The sequence below is a fragment of the Pelophylax lessonae genome (genome assembly GCF_965119305.1).
Source record: "Pelophylax lessonae genome assembly, chromosome: 13".
In the NCBI taxonomy this organism is placed as follows: Eukaryota; Metazoa; Chordata; class Amphibia; order Anura; family Ranidae; genus Pelophylax; species Pelophylax lessonae.
In genome coordinates this window covers 93409290-93432385 of record NC_138780.1, presented here as the reverse complement: position 1 = coordinate 93432385, position 23096 = coordinate 93409290, and the positions used below count along the sequence as shown (strand labels likewise).

General features: G+C 40.2%; 1 protein-coding gene across 3 annotated transcripts in view; it reads right to left on the bottom strand.

Moving 5' to 3' along the window:
- Positions 1-23096, bottom strand: part of GANC (glucosidase alpha, neutral C) — a 183876-nt gene that overhangs the window by 8028 nt on the left and 152752 nt on the right. For all 3 annotated transcript variants that reach the window (XM_082242918.1, XM_082242920.1, XM_082242919.1), the window contains one exon: positions 17644-17747. In XM_082242918.1, the coding sequence (XP_082099044.1) occupies positions 17644-17747 (104 nt within the window). The remainder of the gene's footprint in view (positions 1-17643; positions 17748-23096) is intronic.

Below are 23096 nucleotides of genomic sequence, written 5' to 3'. Positions count from 1 at the left end.
ATTATGTCATTATATTATGTAAGGCATATACATATATATTTAGGAATGTTATATCACATTTTGGGTTTATATTCTCAGTAATAATCTTACTTAGAATTCTTTTTCTAATAAGTGTAAGGACATATGTATCTCGTTACTAATTACCTCATTTCAGAGAAGTTTGTGTGTAGGTCTGGTGTAAGTTTTTATGACACTATAGATCTTCCTATCCTAGTCTGGATGTCTGACAGTTGTGTCACAAGTCAAATAAGTAATTGCTTTTCACTAGCCGACAGGTCAATAGGTCATCAGATAACAAATTGTTTTAATTATATTAAATACAAAATCTAATGAACGGTACAATACTGCCCTCTGGAGACGAAATACCAGGTGCAGTCTTGAGATAATTTGAGATATTCCAATATAAAAATATTATATTGTGTTAAATAATATAATTATTGAAATGGCATTACTTGCCAAGATGAATAATGGAAATACAGGTGGACATTTATGTATGTACTGGGAGTCTGGAGAAAGTTTTATGTTGTGTTATATGATTAATCTCACATATAGAGAAATCATTTAACTTTATTATCCAGTATGGGGTTAATTATCAAAAGAGGTGTGTCTCTGACCTCATCAGTTTAGGTATAGAATATCCCAACCAATTGGGATAATGTTTCATCCCTCTGGGTTTTACTTATGGTAATTTTTATAGCTCTTTGTTCTTACCATATAAAAGACCAACCCAGATATGAGAGAGGGGACACTTTACACTACTGACAACACACCTCACACTTACACCACACACGCTATTACATTTTTCAATAGACTCATGCAGACATACTCCCTGATCCACATCATTCATCTGAAACTTGAAGGGAATCCACCATCTTAAGAAAGGCATCCATCTTAGGACTCTGGTAACGATTTGAAGCTAGCGGCTATCTTAAGTGTGGTAATTATGCCTTGCTATGTTATTTGATTTTATTCAACAATTGTTTATTCCTTCCTTATATGTTTTATATTGCATACTTAAGGGTAATAAGATTACAATCCCAGTCGTATAATCCATAGTAGATTTTTCTCTAAAAAGCTGATTTTTGTTTTTATACATTTTTAGTAATATCAGATTCAGTGCATTATTTGCAATTTTAAGTCTTCCGTTTTGCATGGCTTATTCTCATTCCTTCTGCAGTGGAATGACTTTGGGCCGTGTGATTCGCAGACCATTGTAGTCTGTTTATATAGAACATTAATTTATGGCTTATACTATACCTGGGAAGAAATGGTAATCTTGCTTTTGTTTTGGTTTCACTTTCACTTTGTTTTAGTTTCACTTTCATTATTGAGCTAAACATGACATTGCATTGATTATTTGAAGTTAGTATTTTTCTGTAGAGTTATCTTTTTATGTCACTTCTTGTTTGATCATATATCGTGTTTGCATGTCTTGAGAATAAATATTTTTATATATATTCCACGCTGTAGACTGTACTCACTAAGATTGGTATATGCTTTTAAAAAGAAATTAATCAATTAAAAAGAATTCACGACATTGATTTATGGCAATAGGTGAAGACTCTCCTTTTTCACAGATCTTTGCTTATTAACCATAAATAAATACACTGCTATATTCAGAGCAGTATAAATATTCTGACATAAGTACGAGCGCAAGATATTTATTATTAAATATTCTTACATATAATGGAGGCCCCAGTGAGATAATTATTGATTTCTTACATATGCCAATCATAAATATTGATCAGGTGACATAATCAATAACTTTGAAAAAAAAAAATTTTTTTTTTTTTTTTTTTTTTGAATTTTTTTTTATTAATTATGAATGTAATAGAAATGCCTTATAATGCCTACAGCAGGTAATGTTCACACTGCAAACTCTGGCAAGGTGTGAGTCCCTAGTGGTAATGCCACAACCCCAGTGGATTTGGCACAGATTAGAAATGTGTGGAAACACCTCTCTGAGTCTGAAATGGTGGAATATGTAAATGCTTGTTAGAGTCATATATCAAAATCCTCAAACGTCGGGCCAATAAGGGCATCTGACATGGGTAGAGGACAACCTGTATGTATGAACTCACCAATAAGCTTATCTAACACCAAAGACATCAGGAAGTGTTATCACATACCTTTTGGTCATGGCTAATCTTACTGTATCTTTATGAGGAACTGCACCAGAAGGCTCAGCAAAAGGGAGTTTAGTAAAGTTTCAATCTCCACTCCAAATAAATGAGAGTATGAGATTAGGAACCTCCTTGAGCAGGTGAAAGTAACCTCTATTGGGACACATCAGTTAAGAGAATGTAGCGTGAAACTGCAAAATGAAGTAGAATTGTGGCAGAAGTTTTATCAAGTAAACTGTAATGGAAGTAACCATTTGAAAGTGAAATGTAAATGATTAATGCAATAATTAGGAAGTTTTGAGCAAGGAAAAATGTTTTCTAGCAAAAAGTTGCCGAGTAATCAGCAGTGGAAAATTTTGAAATTAAAAAAAAAAAAAAGTGTAACAGTTCAATTCATGACAGGAACTCATCAGTAAATACATAGCAGAGTTCCAAAAGGTCATGGTGTACATGCATAAGGGTAATGCTTAATTAGTCTTGCATTATAAAAATATGAAATAATTATTCATAGACCCAGGTATGATTCCCAGTCTGTTGATCATGACCCAGACAAGGGGGGGAATCAGGCAAAGAGTCCATGTCCTACCCCAGCCATATTCCTAATATAGGAGGGCAGAAATTGGGCAGCCATGCATAAATAGGTATGAGTCATATCAGGTCACTGCAAAAAGTCTAGCACCCCTAAAAAGACACCATACACCTCCAGAATTTAAAAAGTTTTAAAAAGAGTACTGTCCTGATTTTTGCTAATAAAAAAGGTCCTTAGACATTATTGATAATCTTGAGGTCTATGAAAACAACTTTCTGTGTTGTGCCTGCAGGATGTCATTTAAAAGTCAGCCCATAACAAAACTTTACTGCTGCTAGAGCTGTTATCTACAATTTAAAATGTACACAGCACCAAAGCCCCATTGAATTTTTTTTTCTGCTGTACTCAAAAGTGCTTAACACCCTTCAATGAAGGTCTGAGTACAACCATCTGAAATTTAAATCCCTATGTTTTGAGGCATTGCCCATGCACATAAAAATAATGTTTGGCAAAGGAGCAAGATATGCCACCTAGGCCCCAAGGGGAACACCGGATACCTTAAGGAGGACACCGGACATCCCATCAACAAGGGGGGGGGGGGACACCCACAAATAAATAGAGATTTGCCCCATCCTAGGGTTCCCCAAAATCCTCGGGAAGTTAGAGTGACATTAAGGCCCAGACCTCACGCCAGAACCGCGTAACTGGTTCTGATGGGGATCTGTCCCATCTGTCTGAACCCGAGAGACATAGGCACCGCAGGAGGCGGAGCCAATAATTTAACTCTGTAAAGGTTTTCAGCTGAGTAGAGGCCAAATTGAGCAGCTGATCACTTGATTCACTTTGGGCACTGCAGCCCAGAATTAAAATAAATTCCTTTTCAGGAACAAATCCTATGGCCAGCCAAGGGCCACAAAATCCTTAAATGCCCAAGTGGTAAGGAATCAGAAGGGATACACTGAATAGAGGCATAGGATACAGAGGTTCTAACACCTTTTTATCCCAGGTCACAGCATTGAGGATCCTGAAATCCCTGTCAGGGGGGATCTTGGTTGTGAGATACTAACTACCCTCCTATTTTTCAGTGGTCACTTCATCCCTCTGACTCAAACAGGTCGCTTAAAGCGGGCACATTTTGAAAAATCGCCAATGACGGTGATACCAAGGAGGATCAAAACCGTAATGACGTAATGCAGTCAAAAGGTTAAAGGTTGTATACGGTAACCAAGAAGGAATCCTCAATGCCAGGTAGTTTTATTGCCTACAATAAATTGCATTGATGCCCCATAGGGGGAGATATATATATATTTTTTTTTTTCCTAAGTAGTAGGTAAATTTTAACAAAATATTGTATCAATGTACAATTGTCCAATGTGTAGTATCCATGGCGATGAATACATCACCAGGTTAATGAGCCCCAGAAGTCAGTCGCCCTAGGAAAGGTCGCATATATAGTCTCACCTTCCCTGGTGGTCATATAAAGGACTGATCACACGGTGGATTAAAGGAGAACTCTGAGAAAGCTTAGGGTACCAACATCGCATTGAAATGTCAATTGATAAGAATGTATATTCATACTGTATGTTTCATCCAATAGGAGGAGATTAACCTCCCATGCCAGGTCGTTGATTGGTACAGACGGTGATGTTTGCCAAAGACACAGCGATCGGATGGGTCATCTCTCCCTAGAGCACAGCTCAGGACGGAACCCCTCATTGAATCGGATCCCTCTTCAGGAATCATGCTGCGAGATGCCCCAGATTCTTGTTGATGGAGAGGAAGATTGTTTCTACAGATCTTTGTGCATTTGATCCGAGGAAATCCCTTAAGAGGAATCACATTACCTCCTGTTTTCAGTTGAAGGTGATGTGAGAATGGTGCATTGCGCATGTGAGCAAAACCTCAGTCTAGGTGTATGACACTCTAGGCCATGCTGAAACCATTCATTATCCAACCAACATCCAAGGTTGAACGTCCAAACAGATTTCTCTGATTCCTGATTGCCAACATTGTTTTACTGCGCTTTGAATGGTAGTTGCCAATGCCATTGCAGCAGTTAATTTCTGTCTCCATTAACACTTTGCAAGCTGGAGATGCAGATTTCAAGGAACATTTGAGTTTCTTTACTAGGAGATCAGAAGTCAAAGAGACTAACAAGGAACAGTTGGTGACATAGCTAACATTGCAAAATCGCTACGAACTGATATTTTGAACTGATTTTTTTTTCTCAAATTTTTTTTTTACCGCTGTACTTAAGAGTTATGAACAATTCCCAATATGAACTATTCTCTTAAAAAAAAAAAGAGAACAAGACATTTTTTTTTTTCTTTTACTACTCCTTAAAAAGCTTTCTTTCCAGATAGGCCTAAGTTGCTCACTTGTCTACTGGGAAGAAAGGGGGGGGATATGTCGGGGTTATTGGGGGTTGATTAAAATAATAATAGGTAAAAAGAAAAATGATTTTAAAAGCCTTGTATATTTCATATTATGCATAAGAGATTCTGAATGGTGCTGCCTGGCGTCCATCTTGTTTTCAGGGTGAAACAAAGTTCATATATACTTGTTAAACAAAATGTCTCTCACAGGCTTACAAAGGGTCTATGGTTTCAACAGAGATCTTTGTATTTCTATGTAATCGTAAATAAGATCCCTTTTGACATCTCGATCAGATAAAACTTAGTCAGTCTGACGCTATGTTAAGGGGGGATATCTCAGTCTGTCTATAAGTATATAACAATGGACAATACCCCAGTATATTCTAGCAGACATTTAAAGATGAACCATATAAGTTTTTATAGATACATTATCATATGTGAGAAGATATTAGCCATAATTATGTCATTATATTATGTAAGGCATATACATATATATTTAGGAATGTTATATCACATTTTGGGTTTATATTCTCAGTAATAATCTTACTTAGAATTCTTTTTCTAATAAGTGTAAGGACATATGTATCTCGTTACTAATTACCTCATTTCAGAGAAGTTTGTGTGTAGGTCTGGTGTAAGTTTTTATGACACTATAGATCTTCCTATCCTAGTCTGGATGTCTGACAGTTGTGTCACAAGTCAAATAAGTAATTGCTTTTCACTAGCCGACAGGTCAATAGGTCATCAGATAACAAATTGTTTTAATTATATTAAATACAAAATCTAATGAACGGTACAATACTGCCCTCTGGAGACGAAATACCAGGTGCAGTCTTGAGATAATTTGAGATATTCCAATATAAAAATATTATATTGTGTTAAATAATATAATTATTGAAATGGCATTACTTGCCAAGATGAATAATGGAAATACAGGTGGACATTTATGTATGTACTGGGAGTCTGGAGAAAGTTTTATGTTGTGTTATATGATTAATCTCACATATAGAGAAATCATTTAACTTTATTATCCAGTATGGGGTTAATTATCAAAAGAGGTGTGTCTCTGACCTCATCAGTTTAGGTATAGAATATCCCAACCAATTGGGATAATGTTTCATCCCTCTGGGTTTTACTTATGGTAATTTTTATAGCTCTTTGTTCTTACCATATAAAAGACCAACCCAGATATGAGAGAGGGGACACTTTACACTACTGACAACACACCTCACACTTACACCACACACGCTATTACATTTTTCAATAGACTCATGCAGACATACTCCCTGATCCACATCATTCATCTGAAACTTGAAGGGAATCCACCATCTTAAGAAAGGCATCCATCTTAGGACTCTGGTAACGATTTGAAGCTAGCGGCTATCTTAAGTGTGGTAATTATGCCTTGCTATGTTATTTGATTTTATTCAACAATTGTTTATTCCTTCCTTATATGTTTTATATTGCATACTTAAGGGTAATAAGATTACAATCCCAGTCGTATAATCCATAGTAGATTTTTCTCTAAAAAGCTGATTTTTGTTTTTATACATTTTTAGTAATATCAGATTCAGTGCATTATTTGCAATTTTAAGTCTTCCGTTTTGCATGGCTTATTCTCATTCCTTCTGCAGTGGAATGACTTTGGGCCGTGTGATTCGCAGACCATTGTAGTCTGTTTATATAGAACATTAATTTATGGCTTATACTATACCTGGGAAGAAATGGTAATCTTGCTTTTGTTTTGGTTTCACTTTCACTTTGTTTTAGTTTCACTTTCATTATTGAGCTAAACATGACATTGCATTGATTATTTGAAGTTAGTATTTTTCTGTAGAGTTATCTTTTTATGTCACTTCTTGTTTGATCATATATCGTGTTTGCATGTCTTGAGAATAAATATTTTTATATATATTCCACGCTGTAGACTGTACTCACTAAGATTGGTATATGCTTTTAAAAAGAAATTAATCAATTAAAAAGAATTCACGACATTGATTTATGGCAATAGGTGAAGACTCTCCTTTTTCACAGATCTTTGCTTATTAACCATAAATAAATACACTGCTATATTCAGAGCAGTATAAATATTCTGACATAAGTACGAGCGCAAGATATTTATTATTAAATATTCTTACAGTACATATTTTAGACACCTGCCTCAGAATCCTGGGAAAACAGTTGGCGTGAAGTGGGATTTGCTAATGATTTGAGCTGGTAAATGACTAAATGGGATGTAGCCAGGTGAAGAAATCAATTCCGGCATGATTAAGGCTGATGGACTATCTCTTTAATTCCTGGATCTCTGTCAAGAGGATGGTGTGTAGGACTGTGGGAAATGTAGTCCCGAAGCGGGTGAAGACTGTGGATGACAGATTGGATTGAACTATACTCCCAGGGGGCTGTGAGTTCCGCGGGGACTGATGGGAAAGCCTATAAATTAGAGACGGGACCCAAGGTTCACTCTCTTACCTCGAGGACAGCATGCTGTGCGGACTGAGGGAAGAGCTGCTGCAGAGTGCAGAAAAGAAGAGGCCGCGGGCCTAGCAGGAGACACCTTGGAGAGGTGGCGTGTGTCACGGAGGAAGGTGACGGACTGAGCGCAGAGACACCGGAGAGAGGCGGCGTGTGTTACCGGGGGTAACCGGCCTGGTGTGGAGGACTGCTGAGCAAGGACACCAACGGATTGGGTGAGAGACATCTGATTACAGCAAACACTATAGTTTATAAATACAGTATCAGGCCTGTGACGCAGTATGAATACTGAGGGAACTTTTCTACTATACAACGGTTGCCAAAGGACGCCGCAGTTTGTAATAGTGCGTGGCGAACCAGAAGGCCTCAACTAAACACACGTCAGCCCTTAAACTGCATACATCTTAGACAGAGCCTGGATATTAATATTTCCTTTTCTCTGTTGGATTACAAATATTTCCCTTTCTCATACTGGATTACAAATATCATCCTTGGAATGATTAAAGAGTTTCACTGCCGGCGAAGATAAGCAAGGCCTTACTCAGGAGGAGACTCATATAATCCACAGAGAAGGGGGCCCCCTATAGGTGACAGAGTGTATTTTATTAGATTGTATTGCAATATAGTGTTAGAGCAGCTGAGCTAATTTATACTGAGTACATTATTCTTCAATAACCTGAGGATATTTGTTCATACCTGTTTGGTCACTCTCACATCTCTGAAGGAGGAATGATCTATTGTAGTAGCAACTAGTATATTATTCCTCAATCAAAGCAGTAATATATTTACATTTGTTTATTTGGGACTCTGAGTCTTGAGTCCCCTTTTTACATTGGGGTTTTGGGACTCAGAGGCTTAGTTTGGTTATCTTTACCTATATTTCCTGTTTGTGTTGAACTCACAATTGTTCATTTTCTGCTAAAAGACAGTAAAACTGATCTTTCATTAGTGAACCTTTGTTGTTGACTCACTATGTCAGAACCCATAGTGTCAGTCGGGTCGGAAGGGGCTCAGGGTCCAGGAAGTGAGGAGGATCTGAACACACTCAGCAACCCCTGTGGGGGTAGTGCTACAGGTAGACTTTAAAGCTGAACTCTGGGATCAGCAACTTTTGTCTAAATACAAGTCATGTGTATTATTTTTAAATTTTGGTGTGCTTTATATATTTCTTCCAGATCTGTACAATACAGTGCAAAGCCTTGCCTCTGTGTGAGAGCCTTCTGTAATAAAGACTCGAAATGCTGCTCTCCCTCCTAAAGCAGGGTGACTGGTCTTGGCTCCACCCCCTCCTGTAGGTATCTGCAGACAGCCTGTGGTGGGGCCTACTGGGCCCCTCCCTCAGCTCAGGCTTTGTACAGCACAGTAATGATGTCACTGCTACATTTACAAAGTAATATCTGGGTTTATAAAAGCATTTGATGCACACAAAATCATTTTATAGTCTTAGTAGCTATTGAGGAAAATATTTAATGAAAAGTTTTTGTTCCCATAGTTCAGTTTTAAGCCAAACAGTCAGAGGGCAAATATATAGTTTGGCTTTAAACTGAACTTTGGGAACAAAAACTTTCAATTAAATATTTTCCTCAATAGCTACTAAGAATATAAAAATAGTTTGTGTGCATCAAATGCTTTTATAAACCCAGTATATATATAGTTACAATATATTTTTATGAGATCTAGCCAACAGTAGGCTGTGATTCTGTATGTTGTTCTTGCACAGTCACATTGTATTATAGCATCACACAGCTCCACATGGTCTACCTTATGGTGTATTATATAACACAATATAAGAATAGCAGGCAGTCTTTGTTTTCAAAAAGTAGTATAAAACAACACATACACTATATTGTCGAAAGCATTGGTACGCCTGCTTTTACACGCACATGAATTATAATGGAATCCCAGTCTTAGTCCGTAGGATTCAATATTGAGTTGACCCACCCTTTGCAGCTATAACAGCTTCAACTCTTCCGGGAAGGCTGTCCACAATGTTTAGGAGTGTGTCTATGGGAATGTTTGACCATTCTTCCAGAAGTGCATTTGTGAGGCACTGATGTGGACGAGAAGGCCTGGCTCGCTGTCTCCACTTTGATAAATCTAAAAGGCGTTCTATCGGGTTGAGATCAAGACACTGTGCAGGCCAGTCAAGTTCCTCCACCCCAAACTTGCTCATCCATGTCTTTATGGACCTTGCTTTGTGCACTGGTCAAAGCCATTTGGTGTAGAGGGGATTATGGTGTGGGGTTATTTTTCAGGGGTTGGGCTTGGCCCCTTAGTTCCAGTGAAGGGAACATTTCAATCTCCCAACTTTGTGGAAACAGTTTGGGGATGGTCCCTTCCTGTTCCAACACGACTGCGCACCAGTGCACAAAGCAAGGTCCATAAAGACGCGAATGAGGGAGTTTGGGATGGAGGAACTTGACCAGCCCGATAGAACACCTTTGGGATGAATTAAAGGGGAGACTGCGAGCCAGGCCTTCTCGTCCAACATCAGTGCTTGACCTCACAGATGTGCTTCTGGAAGAATATACAAACATTCCCATAAACACACTCCTAAACTGTGTGGACAGCCTTACCAGAAGAGTTGAAGCTGTAGGGTGGGCCACTCAATATTGAAGTAAGACTGTGACGCCATTAAAGTTCATGTGTGTGTAAAGGCAGGCATCCCAATACTTTTTGATAAAATAGTGTACATGGCATCTAGTGGTATCATAAAATAGTAAAGAATAGAGTATGCAACACTAGAGATGCTTTGCAAGTAGTCACTAAATCCTTAAGCTGGTCATACATAGCTCCGTTTTTTTGTTCAGCCATTAGGCTGAATGAAAAAGATGTAATGGATTTCCCCATCCACACATTCGAGGTTAAATGGGGGAATCTTCCTTGCCTGCACAATTGCCTGCAACACTGATCAAGCGGCTTTTATTCAAAAGGGTGGTTGAACAGAAGTCGGTCAGTAGATCTTCTATTCAACTGCAGTGGCCATACATGGATCGAAATTTGGCAGGTCCCTGCTGAACCGGATGCATTTCCATTTATCTATGGCCACCTTTACACTGGATGTATCTGCTGTCTTTGCTTTTGATAAGATTGAGCATGTAAAAAGAAAGTGTGGCTGGAGTGTAAAGTAATATAGTGCCAATGCAAGTGCTGACTCCTCAAGTATGACACTGGGTTATGGGAGTGGAAATATTAAAAAAAAAAACAGGAGGGCACAGACAAGTCAAATTTCTAATCATAGAATCAATCAGAAGACTCTGTATTCATTCAACTTCAGATTTCTCATATACTTCCCAGCCCTGCCTGGCCTGTCCCTCTCCAGATGTGTATAACTCTAATGAAAGGTATCAATTTTAGACTGAAACTAGGTGGAGTGCAGAGGATTCCCTGCTTGGCATAAAGATTGAAGATTGCTGAGCTATATTTGTGACTCCCTGTATTGTCGTAATAGTGTGCTCACGTTGCATCCTCTTCCCTAAAGCCAAACTGAACTTTCAGCTTCAGTGTACTACATACATTCCAGTTGTATCATAACAAAATGTGTTCAATGTCCCTGCTGATCAAAGAGCTCTAGCTTTGACTTTAGCAGGGGGCTTGTGGGACCTTTTTATAGAGCCCACTGCTTCCATATAGAAAGCAAGGCTCCTTCTCTGCTGCATGCTTTTCTACTCAGAGGGCTGTGTATGTTTTCTGTTTCAATACATTTTTATTGAGCAATTACAAATAAGTACAGGCAATTGCCCTTCATACCTAAACCTTTTTCTGACGTTTGTTGCCTACAAGTTAAAATCCGTATTTTTTGCTAGAGAATTACTTAGAACTCCTAAACATTATATATATATATATATATATATATATATATATATATATATATATATATATATATATATATTTTAGCAGAAACCCTAGAGAATAAAATTGCGATTGGTGTAATATTTTGACTCACACAGTATTTGTGCAGCGGTCTTTCAAACTATTTTTTTGGAAAAGAAAATACTTTCATGAATGAGGAAAAAAAACAAAACAGTAAAATTAGCCCAATTTTTTGTATAATGTGAAAGATGCTGTTACACAGAGTAAATAAATACTTAACATGTCATGCTTTAAAATTGCGCACACAAGCACAAATTGCGTACATGCTTTAAAATTGGCGACAAACTACGGTACATAAAAATCTCCATAGGTGACGCTTTAAAATTTTCTACAGGTTATCAGTTTACAGTTACAGAGGAGGTCTTGTGCTAGAATTATTGCTCCCACTCTAACGATTGCGGTGATACCGCAAATGTGTGGTTTGAACACTATTTGCATTGCCGCAAACTTAGATGGGGCACTTTACATTTTTTTTTTGTTTGTTTTTTTACACTGTGCCAAATAAAAAAATTCGAATCACTTTCATTGCTGTCAGAAGAAATGTAAACACCTCTTGTGACAGTAATATACAGTGAAAGGTACTCTTTATGAAGGGATCTGGGGTCTATAAGACCCCAAATGCCTCCTTTGCACTTAAAAGCATTCAAAATGCCAAGTTTGGCTGCTTTGAATGCTGTCCTTTTTAAAATTTTGGTGCCTTTAGGTCTTCTGTAAACCAAAAGCGATGTCATGACATCACTTCCGGGTTACTAGATCCAAGACCAGATCGAAGCTGATTTCGACTTCTTTTGGGTCCCTGGCCAGCCGGCGGACGTACCAGCTGGTTGCTCGGGCCTCGGGGCAGGAGAGCCCGGCCAAGCTGCGAAAGGCGGCGGGAGGGGATACACCCTCTCATGCTGCTTGCGATAACAGCCGAGCGGCTTCATAGACACATCAGTTGTTATCCCAAAAAAGCCAACCTGGTTGATCCAAGCAAATTATAAATTCCTGAAAAGGTGGTACATGCTTCCGGTGAGAGTGGCGGCGTATTTTAGAGGGGCCTCTTCCTCTTGTTTTTGTATGTTTGTCCTGTGAATAGGAGGTTATGAGTAAGCACTAACTATAGCACGAAACTGTGATGATTTTATGGAACATTCAATAAAGGTTGAAGAAGTGCAGTGGATTCTGGATCCTCTGCAGATGTTTCCTATACTCGACTGAAAGGCTGTTTCCAACAAACCTTTGAGAAAAAGTAATAAATGTACATATTTTTGCAGGAAAAAAAATGTGCATTTATTATTTTTCCCCTCAGGAGCCTGCAAATAATTGCACCCCTTAACAATGGATCAGGGGTGCAATGTGAGGATCCTGCAGGCAAGCCTTGAAATGTTCAGGCTGTACCTCTGACGCAGGCTGACTGTTTACAAGCTGCAGGGCTTATGAATGAACTACAAGAGCGCTCATCAGTGCCATTGCAGTCCATTAAAAATTGCAAGCCGTCAGTCACAATGGCTGACGGTACTTATAGTCCTCTTATTCACATCACTATGAATGTACGAAGCAGCTGTGTTAGCAGAGCCCCCACAGCAGCGCTATTTTCAAAACGTGACAGTGAATGCAGGAAGAAGAACCCCCATCAGCTGTCATAGGGAGGGGGGGGGGGCGGATCAGGGGTGCAGGGGCAGGTCTGGAGCATGTTTAACAGGTAACATGCAATAAAAGGTGAGCTCATCCTTTGAAAAAAAAAAAGGAAAGATGCACAGCCACAAGTAGCATGTTGGGAGATGTAGAACTGTAGGAGGGCAGTTGTACTGTGTTAAAGCAGCGAAAGACTGCAAGTCCCAGGAGGCAACGAGAGGAGGAAGAGCAAAAGGAATTCAGACTGCCAGGGAAAATAAGGGCAGTTGGTGTTGGGATGAAGGAGAGAGCAGTCCTCTGTGACAGTGTGTCCAGCAGTCTGGGGCACCAGTCAGAGGTACAGTCTGTGCTTCACAATTGGGAACCAGAGTACAGCCGTGTCTTTTATGCTGTTGTGTGCTGCCAGAGAGAAAGGTAGCGAGTCTGTTCGCCACCATGAAAGAAAGTCGAGGGGCCCCTCCTGCACCTGCAACTAATGCTGTGTCACTGGATTGGTGAGGTGATTATTCACCTGCTATCTTTGCTGTGTGGCAAGAACTAAGTCTCCTAGAAACTAGCAAATCCCCATAGCCTCCATAGGTACACCTAAATTCTTCACAAATAGTTTGAAATAGAACTTCACGTTGCCTTCACATCCAAGGCAAACTTGCTTCCTTTGATTTAATATATGACCAAAGATCCACCTACCTTTGACTTCCTTATTACTCTACAGCCAATTCAAGGCCTATTTCTGTACTTTGCTAGATCTTCACTGGATGCAGGCTCATTACAAACTTGCATAAGTCCACCAACGTCATTGGGCCCCAGCAATAGCCAGTGAAACAAACAGCTCAAAGTACTTCCCTTTTTCTCATGCCCTATTTGCCCACGAACCACCTCCTGTGACCTATCTTCTGTCAGTCTGGCCTGTGGAGTTCTCCAGCAAGCCTTAGGCCTAGCATTGCCACCCATCTGCTTCTTAGTGCAGTATAGTTCTGGGGGTTTAGACATATTTATTACTTACTGCTAGTTGTTGCACCTCTGAAGACATCTTGCCGATGATGAAATGCGTTAGCTGGAATGCACGTCGTGACGTCACATGAGCTGGGTGGAACGCAAGCCGGAAGTGCCGCTCTCCACACCGTAGCTCACATATTTGACGGCGGTTTATCCGTTTTTACTTTTTTGTACTCGGTTTTACTTGTATTTGGACCCTGTAATGGCTTATTTGGATATTGTGCAATAAAATTACCTGTTTAAAAAAGGTTACTGCACTATCTGGACCTTCCCCTTCTTTTTGTATACATCCTTGATTGGAGGTGGATGGCAGGAGGAGCGTTGCTATAGGAGAAGGTATCCATCTGGAGAGAACGTATCCCGGCCCTGGGGGTCACCAAAGCTTTTATGGTCTTAGTGTCGTAAGGCACATAGGACCCAAGTGATCTGGTGAGTGTGAAATTCTTCTATTTTCTCACGGTGGAGCACAAGGAGTGACACCAGTGATAGAGTGGAAAACCTATCACGGAGCACCAAGCACTACTCACTGTGCAAATTATTTTGAACTTTTATCACTAAGAAGTCACATTATAAAATTTTTTTGCACATGAACTTTATGAAAATTTTGTGAGAGTATCTATATACCTCATGCACTGTCTATGAACTTGTATTTTTCCGTTAATAATTTATAACATTTTTGGTATTTATATGAATTTATATTTAAAGTGTATCATCTCTTAATATACCACTTATAATAGATCACAGGGATTTTTACACATTTTTTACATTTTTATGCACTTTAACAATTTTGATTATTTATAACGGTGTTAGGACTGTTATTTTCTGTATTATTTATTCAAGCAAGCGATATAGGTAATCCTATAATAACAGATTACTTCACATTTGAGCATGTGCACTTTACTATAGCAGCTTCAAACCACTTTTTATCTATTTATTTATTTAATTGATTAATTTCTAAATTATAGGTTTCTCCATTTGGCACGGGAGATATACTTAGTATATTGCATCCTTCAATTATAAGAATTGCATTGACCAATTGTATGGCAAAATAGTCTACTGAATATACAATAGTATATAACAATATGTACAAAACATGCATGACCCTGATTATGGTATTCTGCACTGATTTTTAACATGAAATTGTTTAAAGAGTATGCCCAGCCAAAAATCTCCCCTCACTTACTTTCACAGTGACAATGGTTTTACCAGACAGAAAGTGAAGAAAAATCTGCAACTGGAAAGCAGACAGCAATACAAAAGTGACAGAAATTCCAACTTTACCCTAATCCACTGAAAAAGGTTTTATTTCTCTCTATGTTGCTGTTGCAGACTTTCCCTTACTTCCTGTCCGGCACAACTGTTGCTATAGGCCAACAAGTGAGGGGAAATCGCTCTAATGCTGGCCATACAAATTTATATTTTTTATTCTGCCTTCAGGCTAAATTAAAAAAAAAAAAAAAAATCAGATTCCTCCATCCATGCTATACAACACTTCAACTCTGCCAGCTGCCAAAATACCAGAACAGCGGCTGCACCGGATTGGATACTGTTGCGGTTCGATTGACAATTTTCTACCCAGCTCCTTGGATTTTTCAATTAAAGGATTTCAGGCAACAGGGTGGCGACAGGGCTCCCCACTAAGCCACCCACCATACAAGTCTATAAGAATACAAAACCAGCAGAAACATGTCAAATGCAGGTGAGAAGGAGGTAAAATTCAGATCAAATGTACCTGTCAATCAATTCTGAAAGTGTCTCAAACTGATGTCAAATTGATGCCATCAACACAAGCCCAAATTAAGGCCCTAACAGAACCACAGAAAGCAGTAAAACCTGACAGAAGTTCTAACCCTTTCCCACCCTATCCAAAACTAAAAATGTAATTTATCAATATATCAATATTTAGGGTAAACATAAAGCATGGTCACAGAAAGAGAGTAAGATGTAGGACTTTTGAGGTGCTATTTCTTACTAAGTAATGTCATTATTACAGCTCTAGTAAAATATAGATATTTATTTATTAAAAATACACAAATCTGTAAAAACATCAAATTGTCACCATACAGAAACTGTAGAATTTTGAAATTGTTTTGAGTGTTTCAGCGCTTTTGTTTCAACATGTTTTGCCATACAGGCTTCTTCAGGAAAGAGTGTGGTACATTTAAGCTTCTCTTGAAAGTACGAAGCCTTCTAACAGATTTGGTGTAGAGCGTCTGTTTGTATGACTTGGTATGCCTGTCAAAGGGGGAACACCCCCATACGCTGAATCTCCCACAGGGAGAAGTATGAAAAACCAGACTTTATATTAGAATAAAGCTACACATAAGGGGAGGAAGGTTGTACGCTGAAGGCTTTAGATATCTCATAGAGATTTCTTGGAAACTTTAATGGGTTGAAGCTGAGCTTGATCTGTCCGAGGCACCAACATCCTCAAACATCCAGCCGGTCCCAAGGTCCCATTGAACCCAATTGATTCGCTGCAGACAGAATCCATTGGGTCCAATGGGACCTTGGGACCGGCTGGCTGTTTGAGGATGTTGGTGCCTCAGGCAGATCAAGCGCAGCACTGACCTATTAAAGTTTCCAAGAACTCTCTATGAGATATCTAAAGCCTCCAGCGGACACCCTTGCTCCCCTTATGTGTAGCTTTATTTGAATATAAAGTCTGGTTTTTCATACTCCTCCCTGTGGGAAATTTGGCATATGGGGTTTTTTTCCCCATTTGACAGACATACCAAGTCACACAAATAGAGGCTCTACACCTCACCTGTTAGAAGGCTTCGTCCTTTCAAGAGAAACTTGTACTGCGCGCTTTCCTGAAGAAGCCTGTATGGCGAAGCATGTAGAAACAAAAGCGCAGAAACACGCAAAACAACTTAAAAATACTAGTTTCTGTATGGTGGCAATTTAATGTGCTAATGTTTTTATTGATTTGTGTATTTTTGATAAGTAAATATCTATATTTAAAATAGCACCTCAAAAGCCCCGCATCTCACTCTCTTTCTGTTTCCAGTATAATGGGATGTTGGTGCCATGCTCCTAGTTAATAGTTTAATCCTGGCTTTGCCCTCATAACCAACAAAAATAAAGCATGATCACATTGCAACCCCCCGAATCATGGGGTGCGTGCGTCTTTTGCCAGAATGTTGTAAGAATTTGAATTTAGCATAGCTGTGTGTGTGCCCACACAGCCACATCATTCAGGACTGGGATTGTGTCCCTCGGGGCCAGCGGAGGAACTGTTTAAAACACAGCAGTGATCCCTCCTCCCTCTCCCTCCTGTAGTCCAGCCTCACTTCCTCCAGCACTACAACAGCAGGTCTAAATCTGAAATTGGTGGAAGATATTGAAGGAACCTGTGCAATGCATTTGAGACACACTGATTATGGGTGCAGTGCTCTGCAGACTGTAATGCAAAAAGTTAGTACATGAACATGAGATCAGTGTTGTTGCATTTATGTGAAAGACCAACTAAGTCTTTCATTTTGTTTGTGGTGGTCTGCCCTTTTTAATGATATAAGACTAGTGTATGCAGAAAGTGGTTTGTTTGTTGTTGAACTATTAATATAATTGTGATAAGAAAAAAAACTGCAGCCATTTAAAAAAAACAAAACAAAGCATCAGTAAATCCTTATTAATAGTACAGCGTTCTTACCGGAGCCATGTGCAGTGACTTTAGAAGGTGATTTCTTCAAACCTATTATATAAACTTTTTCCAGGATGCAATCCACTGTGTAATGGCCTTCTTTATCTGCAGAACTAAATAAAAATAAACATTCTAAGTCAGTTATAAGGTTTCTCAAACAAAAGGGCATTTGGCGGTTGTCTCCAGCAGTCCATTTAATACTGATCATTGAACCATTTCGTTGTCATTTTCCATTGTGAGTACACATACTAAAATGCACATTTTTAACATGAAAACACACTTTAAACCCCAATACAGTATATTTTTTCTGAAAGCAGAGACCCTGTAGAAATAAATGGCGGTAGCTGCAATTTCCTATGTCACATGATATTTCCACTCCTGAAATTCAAAACTACATATATACAAAAGCCTGTGATATTGATAACACTTAACTGTGGCAAAAATAAACTAGAACTAGACGAGGGTGCACTTCCCTATGCACCAAAAGGCCACTTAACTAGAACTTAATCTTTATTGTAAATCATAAAAAGGTATGTAATTGATCAATACCTATAGGATGAGGTCAACATGTATAAATACATAAGTGGTTCATATAGTGAACTTGGTGTTGAGTTATTTATTTTAAGGTCAACACAGAGGACAAGGGGGCACTCTTTACGTCTAGAGGAAAACAGATTTCGTCTCCAAATACGGAAACGTTTCTTCACCGTAAGAGCTGTGAAAATGTAGAATAGACTCCCTCCAGAGGTGGTTCTGGCTAGCTCACTAGATTGCTTTAAAAAAGGCCTGGATTCTTTCCTGGGCATACATAATATAAATGGGTGCTAATATTTATAGGTAAAGTTGATCCAGGGAATATCCGATTGTCTCTCGGGGGATCAGGAAGGAATTTTTTTTCCCCTGCTGTAGCAATTTTGATCATGCTTTGCTGGGGTTTTTTCGCCTTCATCTGGATCAACTGCGGGTATAGGATTGTGTATATGGGATTGTATGGTTGGGTTTTCTTTACTGTTTTTTTTGTTTTTTATTGGTTGAGCCACATGGACTTGTGTCTTTTCTTTTCATATATCATGGGACACAGAGCCATAAATCATAAAATATGGGTTACATAACCACCTATAGGTGAAGGACACTGGCAACTAATCAGAATTCATTACCCCCTATATAACCCCTCCCATACAGGAAGTTTTGTTTTTTCACCATTGTCTAAAAGGTGAAGATCACTGTGGAGAGGTGCTCCACATGTTTTTTATGTTTCAAGGAAAAAGAAAGAAGATTATGCTATCATACCCCAAACAAAGATCACTGGATCTAAGGGGTTAGCTATGGGATCCATCTAAAACAGTTAATGGACTAAAAGGATGGAACCCGAGCCTCGGGAAGCAGATACAAGGTTTTAGCAGATACGCTGTCCTTTTTAGGTGCTGGACTCTGGGATCCGGACCCTTGGAATACCAAACCCCAAAGGCGCTCCATGCAGGGTGCTCTTCAGGTCCAAGGCCGTGGCCCCTTTTATATAGGGGACCCAGTCCTTGAAGGTCTCTAAGACAATGCTCACCGTGAAGGGTGAAGATTGGATTCTTTCTTATAGCAGTTTTCTGCGGCAGGACTGGTGAGTCAATTTTATATTTTTACACAGCAAACAAAAACCTTAAAAGGTTAAAAATTGTAAATATTTTATGCACTGTTCCCTTTAATAAGATTACAGAGACGTGTGCCAAGTGTAATTCTGCTTGTAATTACATTGTAACAGGTTTATGCAAAGTATGTTTAAAGTATGTTTATTGTTACACTGTTTCTTATACTGAGCTGATCACCTGAAAAGTATTAGCTGTGACAAACAAGATTCAGCCTAAAATGCTCTCACCCCTATTTGTTTGTTGTGTTCACCCTGGCGCATAAGCGTTCGCACGGTCGCCTCTGCTGGATCGCCTGTCTATGGCATACGCCTATTCGCGCATGCGGGGGAATCTCTGCATTTAAGTACAGGCATACACAGTGTGGTGGGCGTGTTCTAACGCGATTTGGCGTGCACATGGACGCCATGCACCATGCCACACATGCATAAAAGGGCACGTTCTGCAAGCAATGTCTGCCCAAAAGAGGGTTGGAGGGAGCACAGTTGAAAAGGGCACAATGATGCCACCATCAGGCCCTGAAAGTCCTAGTCGTGCTTCCACTGTGTCTACTCCTCCTGATAAGCCAGAGGCAATTAGCCAATCTGAGCCATTACGGTTGTCAGGCATAGTAGCTACTCCGTGTACTTCTGCCACAGCCTATGTTACCAAGGACGATTTGGCATCAGCATTAGCCAGCTTAGAGGGTAGGATTGCTGACATGATTGCAGCACCACATGGAGGAAAGAAGCGGGTTAGATCCCCCTCTCCTGTGCCGCCCCCTGAAACAGTTCAGGATTGGGCAGAGGATGTGGAAGATGTAGTTGAGGGTGACCCTATAAAAGTCAAGCTGAAATTTCCACTTCCGGGGAGTCAGAGAAATCTCTATCAGCCTCTCAATCCCAGAGATTATTTATCCAGTCTCCGCTGAGATGGTCTGGGCTGAGTTTAAACTCCCGCCCTTAGAGACAACTGAAAACTCTTTCTCCTCCGTAGGCTCATTGCACCCTCCTCAGAGTCCTTGGTCATTTCCCATGCATCCACTCTTGGCTCAAGAAGTGTATAATGACTGGGATCATCCGGATAGGCTGTTTGTTCCTCCTAAAAGGTTTTCATTGTTATATCCTACGGAGGATAATTTTTCTAAGAGATGGAATGTTCCCACTGTGGATGCAGCCATTTCTTCGGTTAACAAGAATTTAACCTGTCCTGTGGATAATGCCAAGGTTTTTAAAGATCCAGCGGATAAAAAGTTGGAGTCTTTATTGAAAGTCTCCTTTGCAGTTGCAGGTTCTGCAGTACAACCAGCAGTAGCAGCCATAGGAGTGTGTCAGTCTTTGAAAGACCGCATAAAGCGAGTGGCCAAGCCAGTTTCTTCACAAGGAGAGTCTGTGGAAGATCTGTCAGATCTACCTCGCACTTTGTGTTTTGCAGTAGATGCTCTTACAGGCTCCATAAGACAAGAGTCTTTGCTCTGATGATAGAGCATATGCGCAGAATCCTTTGGTTAAAAAGCTGGTCTGCGGAATTACTATATAAAAAATTACTGGTTAGCTTCCCCTTCAGGGAGAACGCCTTTTTGGTGATGATCTGGATAAGTATATCCAAAAGATCTTGGGGGGGGGGGAGAGTATGTTGCTACCTGTAAAGAGGAAGAGCAGGCATCCTTCCTTTAAGACCCCAGCACACATAATACCAGTGCTTCTAGTTCCAGGCAGCGGCGATGGCCTCAACCGTCTGCATCCGGACCCAAGCCTTCGGGGCAAGGTCAAAAAAAGCCCTGGGCCCAGAGATCAGCCAAGTCTTCCTCAAAGCCCTCTTAGTGAAGGGGTGCCATCACTAGCCTGGGTGGGGGGAAGGCTCCTGCAGTTCTCAGGGGCATGGGTGGAGTAAATTCAAGACAACTGGGTTGTCGCCACCATTTCACAGGGATATAAGCTGGAATTTCGGGTGTTCCCGCATCTTCGGTTTGTGAGGTCAAGTATACCAACAGATCCCCTAAAAGAAAGATCTCTCTTTCAGGCATTGGACCAGCTGAGAACTCAGAGGGTGATAACTGAGGTTCCAGAAAACAAAAGGTTCAAGGGTTTTTACTCAAACCTATTTATAATGCCCAAACCAAACGGGGATTTGAGACCTATTTTGGATCTCAAGGCGCTGAATCAGTTTCTGAACGTTCATTCTTTCCACATGGAATCAATTCTTTCAGTCGTAGCCTCCCTGCAGGGAGAGGAATTTCTAGCATCCAAAGACATCAAGAATGCATATCTTCTTGGGAGGAATATTCCCTGATCTATGCCTTTCCTCCGGTACAGCTGATATCGCATTTGTTGCGCAGGATCCAGCTGGAGGGGAAACCAGTAATTCTGGTAGCTCCAGCTTGGCCGAGGAGGATTTGGTATGCACAAATCCAGAGGTTGGCAGTGACGAGGCCCTGGGTCCTTCCACTGCGTCCGGACTTGCTCTTTCAAGGTCCGATTTTACACCCTGCTATACAGTCTCTAAATTTGATGGCTTGGCTATTGAAGCCTTAATCTTGGAAGAGCAGGGTGTGTCTGGTCCCGCAGTTCATACACTGATAAAAGCCAGGAAGCCAGTCTCTAGAAATATTTATTACAGGGTCTGGAAATCCTACATTGCCTGGTGTGAAGCCAGGAAATGGCATCCCCGCACATATATTATCTGGAGAATCCTATCCTTCCTGCAAGCAGGGGTAGATATAAAATTAGCCCTGAACATAATTAAAGGGCAGATTTCAGCTTTTCCTGGAACTGATCACTTTCCATTTGTTGGTTCAAACCATCGTCTAATATTGTGTTTGCTTCCACCAGTGAAGCCACCATTGTGTCCTTGGGACTTAAATTTGGTGTGGGCAGTTTTGCAAAAACAGCCTTTTGAACCTCTGATTCTTTTGACCAAGAAACTGGTCTTTTTGATTGCGATACTTTGGCTAGAAGGGTGTCGGAACTAGCAGCACTTTCTTGTAAAGAGCCATTCTTGATATTTTATCAAGATAGGGTGATTTTACGTCCTCACCCAGATTTTTTGCTCAAGGTAGTGTCTGCCTTTCATTTGAATCAGGACATTATACTACCTTCTTTTTTTCCAGATCCTCACTCAGAAGAGGAAAAGGTATTGCATTCTCTTGATGTAATGCGTGCACTTCATTTTTTTGCAGGAAACAGCTCAGATTCGTCGGACAGAGAGCTTGTTTATGCTGCCAGAAGGGCCCAGAAAGGGGTTGGCAGCATCTAAATCTACAACTTCCTGTTGGATTCGCTAGGTTATTACCCAGGCGTATGGTTTAGTAGGAAAGGTTCCACCTTTTCCTGTAAATGCAGATTCTACTAGAGGAGTAGGTGCCTCTTGGGCACATCGTATATCAAGCCTCTATGGCTCATATTTGTGAGGCTGCGACCTGGTCGTCAGTGCATACGTTCACTCGTTTCTATAGAGTGGATGTTGGGACCAAGGAGGAGTCTGCTTTTGGCCGCACTGTACTGTGTAATCCTTCTGTTAAGGGTCAGATGGCGGTATTTTTTGGTGTCCCCCTCCCCTCAGATGCATTGCTTTGGGACGTCCCATATGTTATGATCGGGTCTCTGTGTCCCGCGATGTACGAAAAGAAAAATGAATTTTTAATCCATACTTACCTGTAAAATCCATTTCTTGAAGTACATCACGGGACACAGAGGTCCCTCCCCTCTTCTATGGGGTCTTTTATTGCTTGCTACAAAACGGAGGTACTTCCGGTGTGGGAAGGGTTATATAGGCGGTCATCAATTCTGATTGGTTGCCAGGGTCCTTCACCTTTAGGTGGCTATATAACCCACATGTTATGGTTTA